This window comes from Gracilinanus agilis, chromosome 5 (genome assembly GCF_016433145.1).
Source record: "Gracilinanus agilis isolate LMUSP501 chromosome 5, AgileGrace, whole genome shotgun sequence".
Taxonomy (NCBI): domain Eukaryota; kingdom Metazoa; phylum Chordata; class Mammalia; order Didelphimorphia; family Didelphidae; genus Gracilinanus; species Gracilinanus agilis.
Window position 1 is genome coordinate 1,679,713 of NC_058134.1, and position 15,194 is coordinate 1,694,906.

Below are 15,194 nucleotides of genomic sequence, written 5' to 3' on the forward strand. Positions count from 1 at the left end.
CTGTCCAGGGTCCCGCCGCCCTCCCCGCCGCCTCCCCCCCCCCCCCCAGGAGGCAGCCTGCGGAGCGAGGCCGCCTTCTGACCTAGAGAGATCGGCGCGCCGATTTCTAACCCCCAACTTGGTGCGGCTCGAAGCCCCGGCCCAGGCTTCCGAGCGGAGCGCCCCCGTGAGGCTGCCGGCCAGGAAGGCGGAGGGAGATGGAGAGAAAGATGGGAGACACAGAGAGGGAGGGAGCCGGGCGGCAGTTTGGGGTCCTCGAGCCTGGGCCAACAACTCCATATCTGAGAGTCTGGTTGGGGCGACCTGGCGAGATCCGGGGAACAGGCCTGTCCAGTCAGCTGGGGACAAAGAAGTGGCTCTTCTGCCCCGGGGGAAGCAGGCGATACCGCGGGAGCCGATTCCCTGGCAATGCCCAGTCCGTGGGGCTGAGAAGTACGGGGTGGGGGTGGGGGGGTAGGAGCTGCTGGAGGGACCCCATCCCGCTCATTTTGGAGAGGGCCATGGAGTGGGGCCGGGAGGCCTGGATGAACTGAGCCCCGACAGATTCTTATCCAGCCCGTGGCCCGGCCCTTCCTTTTCCCCATCACGTGTCTGCTGTTGACCAGCACTGACATGAGGGCTAACACTCAGCCGGTGCCCCTGGTGGTGCCTTGTGGAAAGACAGACTCCACGCTTGGGGGGGAGGGGGGGAAAGGAAAGGAAGAGGAGGCCCAGTGAAGCCCTGAACAAGAACAGGCGGAGGGGGCCAGGAGGGGCCCGAAAGGAGCCGGGGAAGGCAGGGTGCAGAGGTGCCGAGAGCCAGTCTCTGGGATGGGGTCCGGCTCACTGCCCAAAGAGGCTGAGTCTGGGCTCCTGGGGGGTGGCCCCTCCCCTCGGAAGCATGGCGTGAGTGCCGGGGCCTGCTAGGCGTCTGGAGCAACCAAGAGCCCTCCTGACCAGCGACAAGGCAGGCGGCATTCGTGCAGCACTTTCCCTGTGTTACCTCACGGTACCCCGACACTAGCCCTATGAAGCAGCTGCTCACGGTCTCCCCACTTTACAGAGGATGCCACCGGGGTACCCAGGGCTCAGGGCAGGGTTCCACTGTCAAGGCCTCCCTCTCCCTCCTGCTCCAGCAGGCGCTGAGCACCCCCAAGAGATGGAGCACCGAGGCAGTGGTGCCACCCTGACATGCGCCCGAGGGAGCGCTGGCCTTCCCAGAGCCACCCGTCACTGTGGGAGACTCTGGGCTCTGGCAGCTTCTCTAGAAAGTGGGGTCTTTGCCAGGGGGAGAGGGGGGGACACACCGGAGACCCCGGCTCCATTGCAGGCCCCAGCCAACGCTGGCAAGAAGAGACAGGAGCAAGGAAAGCTTTTCACAGGCAGGCTGGTGGCACCCGGGTGAGCCTATAAATACTCTGCCCTCTCCCCAGCCACCCCTGGCGCAGCATGGCATCCCAGTGACCCTGGGCAGTGGGCACGGCTATGGTTAACCAGCACAGGCCCCGCGGCATCCTCCACGCCCCCAAGAGTGGGGCTGCTTCGTGGTTTAGGCAGGAACATTGGGGGCACCACAGACCAGAATGAGGATGGCACAGAGGCAGGAAAGCCCTCCAAGGAGGCTGCAGGGGCTTTCTCGGACCCCCTGCCTACTCTGGACATGACTGGGGATGGAACAGATGCCACCCTGGGGCTCTCCCAGGAGGGACGCCTCCTTGTTGGGCAGCTCGGAGATGGGCCTGGCCCCAGCAGAGGCCCTTCCCCTTCCATAAGAGCGAGCGGGTGAGTTCCTACCCTGCAGCAGCTCCTCGTTCTCACCTGCCTCTACCGGTCCCAGGTCCAGCAGTTCACTGATGGCTCCTAGAGAGGGGAAGAGGAGAGAAGCCGAGTCGGCCTCGCTGTCCAGGCACTCCAGGCCCGGCTGTGACCCGTCCCGTCCATGGGGCTACCTGAGCACTGAGCATGGCTGCACTCTGCTCCGAGGGCTGAGAAGACGTTCTTTCCATCCTCAGCTGCAATCACAACACACAATGCTGGTCAGCCCAGATCGAGCCCCACCGCATGCTCCCAGCCCACAGCCTCCTGGAGGGGGCGCCCACTGGTTTAGGCCTCGGGCCCATCTGAGGCCGGGGGGGCTCTGGGGTAGCAAGTCAAATGGCCGGGCCCATCCCAAGGGCCAGCCCAAGAGCCAGGAGCACCACCAGGCCTCCGAGGGCACGGCCTGCTCTCGTGGCCACGGGCAGAGGGAAGGAGGCCCAGATGACTCCCTAAAAGAAGTAGGAGCTCCCGGGACCACCAGCCCTTGCCTTGGGAAGAGAGCCCCTCTGGGAGAAGCCCCAGGCACGAGCACAGGGTGGGAGAGTGGAGAGAGGAGCCCCTGCAGCCACAGGGCAGAGCTGTCCCCCATCACCATCCTTCCAGGCAGCAGTGACCAAGCTGCTCTGTGCCAGGTCCCGAGGACAAACAGGGCAGCCTTGGGCAGGGGGGTAGACACTGACCATCCCTTTCCCTCTAAGCTCCACTTTCAACAGCCCAATAGTCAACTGTGCAAGTGGTTCTTTCTTGAGGGGGAGACTGAGGCCTGGAGCACTTGGCAGTTTGGGCCACTAGCTGATATGCCTTCTCCCTGCCCCCTTCTCTCGAGGAGGTGGTGAGTGGTCTGTGCGGCTGTGCCAAGCACAAGCCTCTGGGCATCTGCCCTGTGCATGCCAGGGCTGCCTGAGAGAACACCCAGGCAGGGTGGACCTCAGAAACCTGAAGCAATGACCCACAGAATCCCAGTCTGGAGTTGGAAGGAAGCTTGTGGCCATGGAGTCCAGCCTCCTTACATTCCAGCAGAGCTACCAGGCCCAGGGGGTTGGCATCACGGCCCAAGGTCACACGAGTGAGGGGCAGAACCAGGCTCTGACTTCTGGCCCTCCGCTGGGCCAGGCTGCCTCAGAAGGGGAAACATGAGGAAGGAGGGAGAGAAGGAGAACGGGGAGAAGAGGGTTGTGCATGATGATACCTTCCCACCTCTAGCACATGCCTCTCCAGGGCCCCGGAAGGCGCTCTTCTAACCATGTTGGAACTTCTAAAAAATGCAAGCCTGGAAGTCCCAAGAAGTCCCCTGACCCTGGGCAGAGCCTGGACATTGTTTGGGCAAAGACAAGGTGGAGGGAGAGAACTACTGCGTTAAACAGAACTTGGGAGCAAGAGAGAAAGGAACACAGAACTTACTTAAGTAAGTGGATTTCTTGTCAGGGTTTTCCACTTCTAATGATATCAGCCTTAAATTAAACAGGAAAGAAGGGAGCTCAGTCAGTCATGCGTGTTTGAGGAACATTTATTCTTTCTAGCTCTGTACGATAGTTTCTGGGCATGGGCATAAATAGGGAAATTAATCTGGGAGGAATTGCCATTTTTGTTAAAGTGGCTCAGCCTATCCATGAGCAATGACTACTTTCCAGTTGTTCAGAACTGACTATACTGTAAGAAAAGTACTTTGTAATTGCGGTCATATAGCTCCTGGGTTTGTCTTAGCAGATGGACTCCCAAGTATTTTATATTGTCTATAGTTGTTTTAAGCGGGGCTTCTCTTTCTTCTTCCTGCTGATGGGCTTTATTGGTAGTATAGAGAAAAATGCTGATGACTTAAGGGCAGTGATGGGCAAACTATGGCCCTGAATGAGCCTCATGACATTATTTCTAATCAATGAATACAATGAGGAGGATACAATACAATGAAACTTTGAAAGAGTTGCCTTAGAAACAGACTGACAGGGGGCAGCTGGGTAGCTCAGTGGAGTGAGAGTCAGGCCTAGAGACAGGAGGTCCTAGGTTCAAACCCGGCCTCAGCCACTTCCCAGCTGTGTGACCCTGGGCAAGTCACTTGACCCCCATGGCCCACCCTTACCACTCTTCCACCTAGGAGACAATACACCGAAGTACAAGGGTTTAAAAAAAAAAAAAGAAACAGACTGACAGAGGAGCACCTCCTTTCCTTTGGCCCCCTCTTTAAAAAGTTTGCCCATCACTGCTTAAAGGGATTTATTTTCTATTCTGCAATTTTGCCAACACCATTAATTATTTTCAATGAATTCTTCATTAGATTCTACAAGTGTGCCATCATACTACCCGTGCAGTGCCAGTTTAGTTTCCTCACTGCCCATTCTAAAGCCTTCAACTTTTTCTCTTCTCTTATCGCCCTGGCCAGCACTCGTAGGACGAAACTGAATGATGGTGGTGATAATGGGAATCCTCGCCCCAGCCCTGATTTTACTGTGAAGGCCTCTAGCTCAGCGCCATCCCCATTACAGGAACATTTGGGATCCGCTGCCTGAAAGAACTAACCTCAATTCCAGAGTCACCGTTTATAGGAAAGTCAGAGAAACCATTTCGCATGCAAAGGGCTTTCCTTATTGTTTCAACAGGAAAGGAAAGGAGAAATCCCGCCTGCCTATTCTGGGCATGCTAGACACCCCCCCTGCCCCCCGAAGCGCCTCCCAGAGAAGGGAGTTCATATGTGTTGGATTGAAACTGCTCCCCACTTACTGCTCTGGCTTCCTCTCTGGGCTTTCCTTCTGGGCTCGTTCCTTTTCAGCCTTTTCTATTATTTTGTTTACAGGGTCCTGCAAGCTCTGGCCATGATGCAGACAGAGGGAAGAGGAGAAAGAGAGAGCAGAGGGTCAAAGGAGATGCCCGGCCCAGCCTAGAGAAGCTTTCCGAGGCAGTGGCCAGAACCCTGGGGGTCAGACTCGAGGTGGGGTGCTGGTGGAGGGGCGGCTTGAAAGGCTGAGACGGGAACTTGGCAGAACTGCCCTTCCACAGGAAGGAGCCCCATGAGCCCTTCGGAGGGGAGGGGCTCGCTGGCTCGCTCCGCCCCCTGCTCCAATGCGAGGCCACCATGGCTCCAAGTCCAGAGACCTGGGCCTCGCTGTACCTCACAGGGAAGGCCAGAGGAATGCTGTCTGGGGTGGCTGCAATGGCAACGGCTGTGAAAACCACTTCCCCAGGGGCAGCTAAGGCAAATAGCAGCCCGCCCACTGGCTCCGTGAGAGGGGCCTTGTTTTTGTTCTCTTACTGGGGGACCTACACAGCAGGATGACCAAAGCCCCCTGTGCAAAAGAAGAGCCAATGGGCGCTGTCCAAGGGGCCGGGATGGCAAGGACGAAAAGGAAGCAGTCCGGGTCCTCAAGGAAGGAAACACGGAGCTTGTGGGACTGGAGAGAAGAGTTCGCAGGACAGAGATGGCCAACACTTGGCCACTAACTGGATATGTGGGGCCGGGGAGAGTGAGGGGGGGGTTCAAGTTGACTCCCGGGACAAAGGTTGGGGGGCTGGAAATCTGGGGCGAGGGCAATGAGAAGAAGGCTGGGTTTGGAGGGAAAGCCAAGGGGTTCCAGGTTTTAAAGGCTGAGTTGTGTCCAGTTGGAACATTCTCCCTGGCAGGTGGCAGCATTATGGGATCAGAGCTCAGGAGCGAGAGCGGGACTATGTGTAGGTCTGGAAATCATATGCCTGGAGATAACTGACCCCATGGGAGCCGAGGTGGTCATCGTGAGAGTGTGTAAAAGGGAGGAGAGGAGGCTTGGGGGGCATGCAAGGAAAGGAAGCGGGACATGGGCGAAGCCAGCCAAGCAGCTCGAGAAGGAACGGCTGGGCAGGGTGGAAAAGAGGGACGGGTCACTCGCGTCCGAGCCTACAGGGAAGTCGGGAGGATTCAGGTGGATGATGACGCCAACCAAAAGCTAGAGATGCGGGCTTTGTGCTGGGCCTGGAGGTTTATGGCCAAACTGAGGGCAGAAGCTGCCCTGGGGGTCACTCTGGCATTCTTACCTTCAACATGGTGAACTCATAGGGCTGGTACCCTTTGAAACTCTCATGGATGGCCGCCATTGTGTGTGAGGTTTTTTCCCAGAAATGAAGCAAGGTGGTCTGGAAAGGGAGGGGAGCCTTCTGAACCCTGGAGTGGCCATGGCCCAGGGCCCTCCACGTTTGGCTCATGGTCAGGGGGGACCTCCCTAAAGGCTTTTCGAGGCAGGAAGCCCTCCCCCCTCTAGAAGCTGCCCAGCCTGCTTTGGGGCAGCTCCTGCAGTCAGCTTAGGAAGGTTTTCCTGTCCTCAGCCCTCAATGGGCCTCTCTGCAGTTTCCTCACTACTTTTGGTCCTGCTCTGTGGGGCCAGAGGCCAAGGCTGAGCCTCCTCTCCTGTGACGAACCTTTGGCTGCTGGAGACGGCCGTCGTGGGCCTTTCCTGCCTCCCTCACCGCCCTGGCTGCCGTCCTCCCCCGCCCTCTCCTCTCCCTGGCCCCCAGCCAGTCCTCCCCAGGGCAACGTCCCAGCAGAATGGCCCACGCCAGGGAGGTACCTGGTATGTCGTGAGCACGTGAGACAGGAGGTTACATCTGCTCGCCCCGAGGAGATCCACTTTTTGACACACGTCATTCTTGAGCTGGTCGAAGTTGAGTTTGGCATGGCGCACTTGGGCTTGGACCTGGAAGGTGAACAGGAGACAGTCTTCCCTTGCTCTGCTCTTCCTAAGCTTCGGGCCAAGAGTCCAGGCTGAGCCAAGGCTGGACTCCTGACATCCCCCGCTTTGGCACACTGCGCAGGCAGGCCCTGAAACAGCGTCCTCACAGGTGGGGGTGACCCCTGCCTTCCGCAGGCTAAAGTTATCATGGTACTGCCGCCACTCCCTATGCGCCCTTCACCTCCCACAGAAGCAGGAAACACCAGAGCTCCAAACAAAAAAGAGCCTCAACGGTTGCCAGACTCGGTGAAAAGGCAAAGGCCCACACTTGGCCCAAAACATAAGTCTTAGGCCCAGAGAGAAAAGGAGCTTCGGGCTCATTAGCAGTCCTCAGTGAAACCAGGGCCTGCGACGACGCTGACCAGCCTGAGAAGAGATGTGGCCGCCATTTGTTGTAAAATGCCCAGATGATCCCCCAAAGCGGAGGAAAGGGGGTAAATGCCACGAAGCCCCACCAAAAGAGGATACAAAGACCAGGAGGCAGTGCCTGCCCTCTGTAGCAATCCAGGTATACATTTTGAATACTTCTTAAAATAATATCACAATTAATGTATACCTGGATTGCTACACCCTCTCGAGGCAGAAGCAACATGCCCACCGATAAACACACACATCTATGCAGATAGGATTTCAAGGGCAGGAGGCACGGTGTGTACATACCAAAGGATGGCTCCCAGGGCTCCGGGGCCCTTCTAGGGCCCTGACACTTCTCCCATCATCCCCATGTGTGCTAGAACCCTCCTCCTTGAAATCCCATTTGCTTTTTTCCTTTGTGGTGTTTACTTAAGCGAAGAACCATCTGGTTTCCCTGAGAGAAGGCAAACTCCTCGGGCAAGGGCTGAAGTTATCTTATTTTTGTCTTTGTTCCCTCAGCACAGGGCCTGGTACACGCACAGTAGGTCGTTACTAAATGCTTCTTGAACAGCACACATTTACTTCGTAGTTTAGAAGCAGGTCCCTGAAGCATCCTGGGAGGCAGCTCGCACCAATGCTATTCTTTGAGGACATCCCAAAATGGCACTCCATAGGGGGGGCAGAGGGAAGGGGAGATGCTGGAAGTCCCCTCTCATCCAAAGGCCAAAGTGGTTTTTGCTCTGGTCCATGCCTGGACGTTTGGGGTTTCCAATTTGGACGTGGCAATGATCTTCGGTTTTTCTACGGGGCCTCTGCTGAATCTGGGGGAGTCTTTGCCATCTCACGCCTTCCCATAGAATGAGTTCATTCAAGAGTGGGCTCTTCTCCCCCGCAGGGAGGGCCATCCACAGGACGTTTGTCTTGCTGCAGCTGGGAAATGTCTTGTTCTTCCCTGAGAACGACCCTTTTCTCAGGAATGAATGAGGGAGTCCCCGATCTGGCTTCCGTTAGAGCTTCTCTGTGCAGCAATGATTCCTTTGGCCTCACAGGTATCATTCCATGGACCGGGAAGGGAGCCCAAGGTCTGGGAGGCCTGGCAGGAATGGAGAAGAGATGAGTGTCCCCCTGCTGCTGGCAGGCCAAGCAGGCCAGTCTTTGAAAAATAGACATTGTTCTTCCCCCTCTTCCTGTTCATTCTTCAGCTGCCCATATACCGAACTCCCCAGCAAAGGCCGACTCCTTCTGCCTTTGGGCCAGGTGCTCCTTTCACAAGCAGAGAGGAGAACCCTTGGAGTCAGAATGCAAATGAAAGCAGAGCATCTATCACTTTAGTTTACTTGTGTTTTCCTTTGGGGGTTTGGGTTCCATGGGCATATTCTCTCCCAGCAAGGGCCAACATGGAGGTGTTTTGTGCGATAAAACGCATATAACTGAGAAGAACTTGTTTCTCATCTCTGGGAGGGGACAGGAAGAGAGAGGGAGACAGTCCAGATTTGAGAATTTTGGAAAACAGATTGAAAATGAAAGTGGCAAAATAGAAATTTTCTTAAATCGTGCAGCGAGCACACAAGCAACCAGGAAACACTCTCCAATCACTGGCCTTACAGGTCCATTATAAGCAAGAAACCCAAATGGCCTAGAAACTCATCTGGAGGCTCTTTGCCTCCGGAGGGATCACTAAGGCATGGGGGGGGGTGGTGAGGCTGAGGTTCGTGCCTGGAAAATGCCTCAGAATGGGTCACCCACCATTCAAAAGGAACCGAGTAGGTAAAAAAGGAGGGAGAGTAGAGTGACACCATGAATGTTGAGAAGCCATTTGGGGATAGCAGATTCTGGAACCAAACAGGGTATGTCAGCAGGGTGGAGAACGTTTGGGTGAAGATCAACAGGGGCAAAAACAAAGCAATCTTGTCACTAGAAAGCAAAATGGACTGTCCAGACAGAAGAAGAAACATGCAAGGAGCTTGGGGAATAAATGGCAAGTGTGGGCCAGAGGCAGATGTTAGGGAAGGGGACGCCTCAGTTATCCAGACACCTCTGGGAGCTTCCTCTGCAAGAACGGGGCAGCTGATGACTTGCTGACTTCTCTAAATGATATTAACCTTCAGAAGGTAGAGGAATCATCGGGGGTGGGGGTGATGGTTCCTATTTAGGGTTCTATATCTCGGCAACAAGGAGAAACCAAGTGCTGGGACCAAAATGTTGAGAATCTGAAGAACCCAAGGAGTCCCTCTGAAGATCTGTGTGGGAAGCCAATAAGAGAAACAGCCTCAAATAGATAAAAATCTGAGACTCCTCTTCTGATCCACACCTTTCCTTATTAGAAAGCGTTAAGCTCCTAGCAAACCAGTAGTCAAGAGGTTACCATTCTCCCCTTTGGTCAGGAATGCAGCTGCTGGGTCTCGAAAAGTGGTTTTAGACATTCAAGGTCAAAAAATTCAGGGACTTCCCGAGCCAGCAAAATATTCCCAGACTTAACGGATAATGAAGCAGCTACAATCCAACCTTGTACTCTGATCTTCGCCTTGAAGTTTCGGAGGTTTCTATGTATTGTCTAAACTTATTGCAATGTCTTCGAAGCTGTAAAACTCTCTCTGTGCTCGTGGGTGAAAGGGAGTTTGAATTTTCATATATAATAAACTCGTGCCTCAATGGCACTTCGGAGAAGCAGCTGTGAGCTAACAGTCAGGATCGTCTCCTTATCAGAGACGATAAATAGATCTCGAGAGATCTGTGCTGGAGAAGGGAGTAGTAAGCTTGCTGCTCAGGACTCAGATGGTCAACACGGCTCTGCCAGATGAACACACTGAGCTGTTCTCCTTTGTTACAAAGAAGGGAAATAACGATGGTGCAAAACAGGAAAGCCGTCTCTAGAACCTTGTATTACTCCAGAACCTCTAGATTGTATTGTGTCTTCCCGAGTGCTTCTGGGCATTGGACTGGAGCACTCATGATGCCCATGAAAAAGGTTATTCTTTCTTTCATAAACTGGCAAAGAGGCATTCCTCAGCGTGCGTGGAGAAGACCCAGAGCAGCCTTCCCCATCCTCCTCAGCTGATCTGAAAAGTCAAAGGCCAGCGCTCTGCGGCTCCCCAGGGACAGGACTCCCCCAGGAGGCTGACTGAATGCATCTCAGCACTGTTTCCTCGAAGAGCCCTGGCCAGGCAGCAGGCGGAGGCTGCTGGCTCTGGTCAGGGCAGGGGTTCAGAGGCTGGAGGCCCCAACCAGCTTCCTGGAATGCCCTTGGTGCCCGCTGGAGACTGTGAGTTCTGTGTTGGGGCTCCCTGCCCGCCTCGTTTCCACAGTGAGCTGCCTCACCCTGAATCTCACCACTGGGAAACCAGCTCAAGCCTTGCCCAGCTCTGGCTCCTCAGCCTCTGGGAGGCCAGGGGGATGGAGGCACAGCCGCCTCCTGACACCTTCCTGGAGTCTGGGCCTCCACTCTGCGCCTGCGGCCTTGCACAAAATTAGATGCCTCCGAGTTCCCCTTCGGTGTCCCCTGGGCCAACCTCCTTCTGCGTGTGGTCTCCCCTCGTTAGACTGTAAGCTCCTCGAGGGCACAGACTGTCTTTCCTTTTATTAATTGTATCCCTAGCACTTAGCACAGTGCCTGGCACATAGGAGGGACTTAAGAAACGTTTATCAGAGTGGACTAGATTATGGCAGTGTCTGGACCCCAGGTACACGGCCTTGTTTCTGGGGATGTCGGACTTCTGGGGACACTGGCTGCTCTCATGGTGCGTGTGCCAGCGAGCTTGGCTTGGAAATGTTCCCAGAAGCCTCAGTGGGAGGGATGGGAGGCCAGGCAGCTAAATCCTCAAGCTGGGGGCCGGAGATGCATAGGCCGCTCTGCCCCAGGGTAAGGAGGCCAAAGCCCTCGTGCCACCATCTCTTTGGATCCATCCATTGGGCTCCAGCAAGAACGTCGTGAGGCAGCTGCCACTGCTGACCCCATTCAGCAGATGGAGAAAGAGCCACTTGGAGTGGGGGCTCCGCGAGCCGGGCCCTAGTAAGGACCGAAGGAGGATCCGAATCCAGGAGTTTCTGACCCCCAACGCCCTCAGGTTTCTCTAGATAGAGCCTTCTTGCTTGAAGCAAACTCGGTGTCTTTTCTGAAAACCCCATCTCTGTCTCTCTGTCTGTCTCTGTGTCTGTGTCTCTCCCTCTATTTGTCTCTGTCTCAGCGATATTCGAGGCAGGCTCCAGGTTGCCCCCTAGACTTCTGGGTCCTTCCTTGGGACAATCTGCCTCCTTCTGGCCCTTCTGCTTGGTCTGACCCCTGTGGAGGCTCAGTCCTGCGGGGCACATCCAGCGAGGGGACGAAGGCTTGGCTGGGGCTGCCGCCGCCACCATGGCAGGTTCCTGCCTGTGGAAGGCCCAGCTGACCGCCAGGCAGGGCAGAGGAGTGGCTGGCCCAGATGCTGATCTGGAGGCACCGCAGGGTGCCGGCCGCCTTCTTCGCTGCCACTGTGGCCAAGCACAGCCGGGCAGGAGGCGTGACGCGCCTCGTCTCTGCAGGTGAATGGAGTTACAGTCCATTTGCAGCCTCTCGAGGTGGTGGCAGGCCGAGCCCTGAAGGAGCAGTTCTGAGGGGCCAGTGAGCACGTGGGGTCTGGCCACCGCCAAGCTCCAGATCCCGGACTGAAGAGATCGAGGGCTCATCCACACTAGGCGGTCAGCTCCAGGAGATCAAAAGAGGTCCTGGGTTCAAGAATGGCCTGGTACTTCCTGGTTGGCTGACTCTGGGCATTACTTGGCCCTCACTGCCGGGCCCTTACTGTTCTTCTGTCTTGGAAGCGATACCCAGGATTGAGTCCTGGAGGGATGATGAGTGTTTAGGGCTCTGGGGAAGTGCCGGAGGACAGCTGCTGCTCCCCATCCAGAAGAGCTGAAGATCCTGCCAGCTCATTTCTTGAGATGAGAGAGAGTGGCCAGAAGGAGACACTGCTGATGGCCAACCTTTTGCAGAGGGTGTTTGTCAGCCCAGCCTGAGAGGCAGCTGGTGGGGCAGCGAGTTTGGATGTAGCCTCGGACAGGCAGGCACCCTGTGACCTTGGACAAGTCACAGGTTTGCCTCGGCTTCCTGGTACATAAAATGGAGGTTAATGGCAGGTCCCTGGCCCGGCTGCTGCAAGGCTGGAATGAGAAAATATTTTTTTTTTTTTGGGGGGGGGCCTTGCTCGGCCTGGGGCAGCCACACCAGGCACAGTGTAAACAGGGTAAACAGACCCGCCTGCCACGGCGGAGGGCTCACCCCCTTCTCCCCTCCACAGAAGCCTCTAGGGCACCGGCAGCATGGAAGGGGCGTAGCCCGAGGTTCAAATCCTGCCCCTGCGCTCTCGGGAAAGCCGTTTCTTCTGGGCCGCCCTTTCCGCCAGTGGATGGTGAAGACGCCCGCCTGGATGCGTGATCGACCCCATCTGAGTCTGTGAAGCCACAGAAGGAAGGTCCGGCCTGCCGGTGGCCCCTCTGTGGCCAGCCGGTCCTCCGACTGCGGTGCTCCCTCGGCTCTTCCTGCCAGGCGAGAAGCCTCAGGGGGGCCCTCGGTCTGCCAGGCAGCTTCCCCCAAAGGCTGCTGGGAAGTGGGGGCGGGGCGCACAGCGGGCAGCCGCCGCTCGCAACCGTCTTTCTTCTACTCTCCTCCGCTGTTCTGGGCATGGGCACGTGCCCGCCGGCGCGCGCGCGCGCGCACACACACACACACACACACACGTGCACACGGGAAGACGGGCCGGAAGTGTCCAGGCTGGGCCATGCGGGGCAGCCCAGAGGATGGGGAGGGGAGGCGGGGCGGGGCGGGGCGGGGCGCTCTTGGGAGCCGCCCCCTCCGGGCTGGGCACTTGCCAAGGGCGGGGAGGAACAAGCGCTTCCTTCAAGAAGGGAAACCTGCAGAGCAGCCACAGCCGTGAGGCTCAATATGGGGGCTCCGGGGGAGGACGCGAGAGCCCCGAGTGCAGCCTGGGACCCCCCCAAGAGGGGCGCAGACTGCCCGCGGGCACCCTCGCCTCTCCGCGGGCCCTCCAGAGGCTCCTCCCGCGAGGGAAGCCCACAGGGTCTGGCTGGTTCTCCGCCCTGTCCGGGCCCCCTCGAGAGCCCATTCTTAGGGGGCTCCGCTCTGTGCCGGAGCCGCCTGGGGTCTCCCCTTCCGAAGTCCCTGCAGAGGCCGCAGGGCAGCCCCTCCGACCGTCTCCAGTGGCTGCCTTTGCTGAAAGCCCGAGGAAGCCACCCCCGCCTACTCCCAAGGCGGGACCCAGTGTGGGCCGGGAAAGCCAGGGAGCTCCTCGCTGTGCCGTCCTTCCTTGGTCAGCGGCCTCCGAAGCAGAAGAGCCACAAGGGCTGGCCAGGGGGGGAAATGACTTGCCCAGGGTCACCAGGATGTCTGAGGCCACATTTGAATCCAGGCCCTCCTGGCTCTACACACAGAACAGAATGGGACAGTCCAAGGCCGGGTCGGCCTCTCCCACCCCCATGGACAAGCCATGCCAGGGCCAGCTTCAGGGCCCCAAGGGGTGCCCTAGCCCTTCTGGGTGGGCGGCCTCCCCCCTGAGCCGAGGTTACCCTGGACGGTGGCGCCCTGGGAGGGGTCATCCAGCTGCGGATCTCCAAGGAAGGCGGCTCGTCCGCTTATCTTTCGGGTCTTTCTTGACCTGTGGGCCGAGCCTACCCCTCCCTGGTCTAGGTCTGTCCTTCGAGGCCACGCAGAGCCTCCCTCCTTTTCCCACAGGGAGCCACCGTGTCCTTCCTCCTTCCTTCCTCCAACTCTCGGCCGTCTCAACAGTCTGGTTGGCCGTCCGGCCCCAGGACCATCCTGGATACTCCAGACGGGCCGGCACGACTGAGGCCGTGTCGGGCCTCTTGCCCAGGTGACCCTGGGCTGCTTCAGGGACTGCTGGAGGCTTCCCCTCCTCTGCGGTCAGTGCCGAGTGGGGCTGAAGGCATCTGCTGGAGCCGAGCCAGAGCGGTCAGAGGAGGAGCTGCCTGGCCGGCTGGCCTGAGGCTTCCTTTGGAAGAGCCTGTCTCTGGCCACTAGATTCTGCCGGGCGGCCAGGTGGCTCCGGGGAACGAAGGCTGGGGGTCCCCTAGAGGAGAGGCCCCGAGGGGAGTTGCGGGGCCCAGGCCGCCTACACGGACCCCGAGAGCAGCCAGGCTCCTCCTTCACACACAATAGCCCCCCGAAGGCTTGCGGGCCTCCATCCTGCAGACACGCTGCTGACCTCGAGGGTCTGCCTCGCCCCACCGAGTCCAGGGTCCGAGGAGCGGAAAGTTCTAGCAGAATCAGAGAAAGCCTGCTGGGCAAAAAGCACGAGGGCTCGACACGGAGGACAGGCAGGGAAAAGCCACAGGAGCCAGAGTGCTCCCAAGTGGGAAGGGGGTGAGCGCCCCGTCACCAGAGGCCGAGGAGGGCCTTCCTGAGGGTCAGGTGCAGAGGCCGGAGGTCCGGCTGCTTCCAGGCTGGAGACAGAGAAGATGGGCCGCTCCAGCCTCTCCTCAGGACGCTGGGAAGAATGGCTGAAGCGATCGTGTCCTGGCCACGCGTGCCACGCAGAACGAAGTTCTCCTCTTTCTCCCCCCAAGACCACCTCCCCCCCCCCCCCCCCCGCACACGGTGCTGCATGGTCAGCCTCTGCCACGCAGGACAGACCCTCACGCCGGGCCCTTTGAGCCAAGGCAGGAGAGCAGAGCCTGGGCTTCCCAGGCCACGAGAGCCCCGTCCCTCCCTGGCCACCTGGGCCCCCATTGCTCGGGGTAACCAGAGCGTGGCTAAAGCCGGACCCAAACCCATGGATGTAGATGGGCAGCCTCAGCCCCGTGCCCGCCTGGGCGGCTGCCCTCAGGTCTAGGCCCCCCTCCTCCCCGGGGCACCCCTCATCCCAGGGCACCTCCCTCCTCCCCGGGGGCGCCCCTCTGCCCTGCAGCCCAGCCGCCTACCTTGCGGAACTTCTCCATCTGCTTGAGCAGGTCGGGGTCGAGCTCCTGAGACACGTCCTTCATCCAGAGCAGGGCGCCTCGGTACTCCGTCCGGTACTGCTCCATGCGGTTCACGGTCAGCCACGTGTCCGAGATGGCCCGGTACCGGAACGTCTCCACCTCTTGGTAGAGGCGACACAAGGGACTGCGCAAGGCCAGCCTGCGGGAGAGGGAAGGATCTCAAAATGGCAGAGCCAGTCGGGGGGCTGCGATGGGGGCCCGCCCAGGCTGGGGCTCGGCCGGCCTCCTCCTCCAGGCGGGGCTGCTCCTGAGGGGGGTGGGGGGTGCCTGCGGGGGGGAGCATCTCCCCATTTCTCAGAAGAGGGACAGGGATGGGGCATGGCAGAGGGCACTGCCCGGCGGCCGGGGCTCCCCTTTCTGGGG

The 15,194-nt window shown here is 58.4% G+C and overlaps 1 protein-coding gene across 1 annotated transcript in view; it reads right to left on the reverse strand.

Moving 5' to 3' along the window:
• The window catches only part of ICA1 (islet cell autoantigen 1), a 25,718-nt gene that overhangs the window by 5,183 nt on the left and 5,341 nt on the right, over positions 1 to 15,194 (reverse strand). The window contains exons 2-9 of the mRNA XM_044678302.1: positions 14,772 to 14,970; positions 6,327 to 6,452; positions 5,797 to 5,895; positions 4,513 to 4,598; positions 3,199 to 3,248; positions 1,929 to 1,991; positions 1,798 to 1,839; positions 75 to 338 (exon numbers count right to left, since the gene is read on the reverse strand). Of these exons, the coding sequence (XP_044534237.1) occupies positions 75 to 338; positions 1,798 to 1,839; positions 1,929 to 1,991; positions 3,199 to 3,248; positions 4,513 to 4,598; positions 5,797 to 5,895; positions 6,327 to 6,452; positions 14,772 to 14,970 (929 nt within the window). The remainder of the gene's footprint in view (positions 1 to 74; positions 339 to 1,797; positions 1,840 to 1,928; positions 1,992 to 3,198; positions 3,249 to 4,512; positions 4,599 to 5,796; positions 5,896 to 6,326; positions 6,453 to 14,771; positions 14,971 to 15,194) is intronic.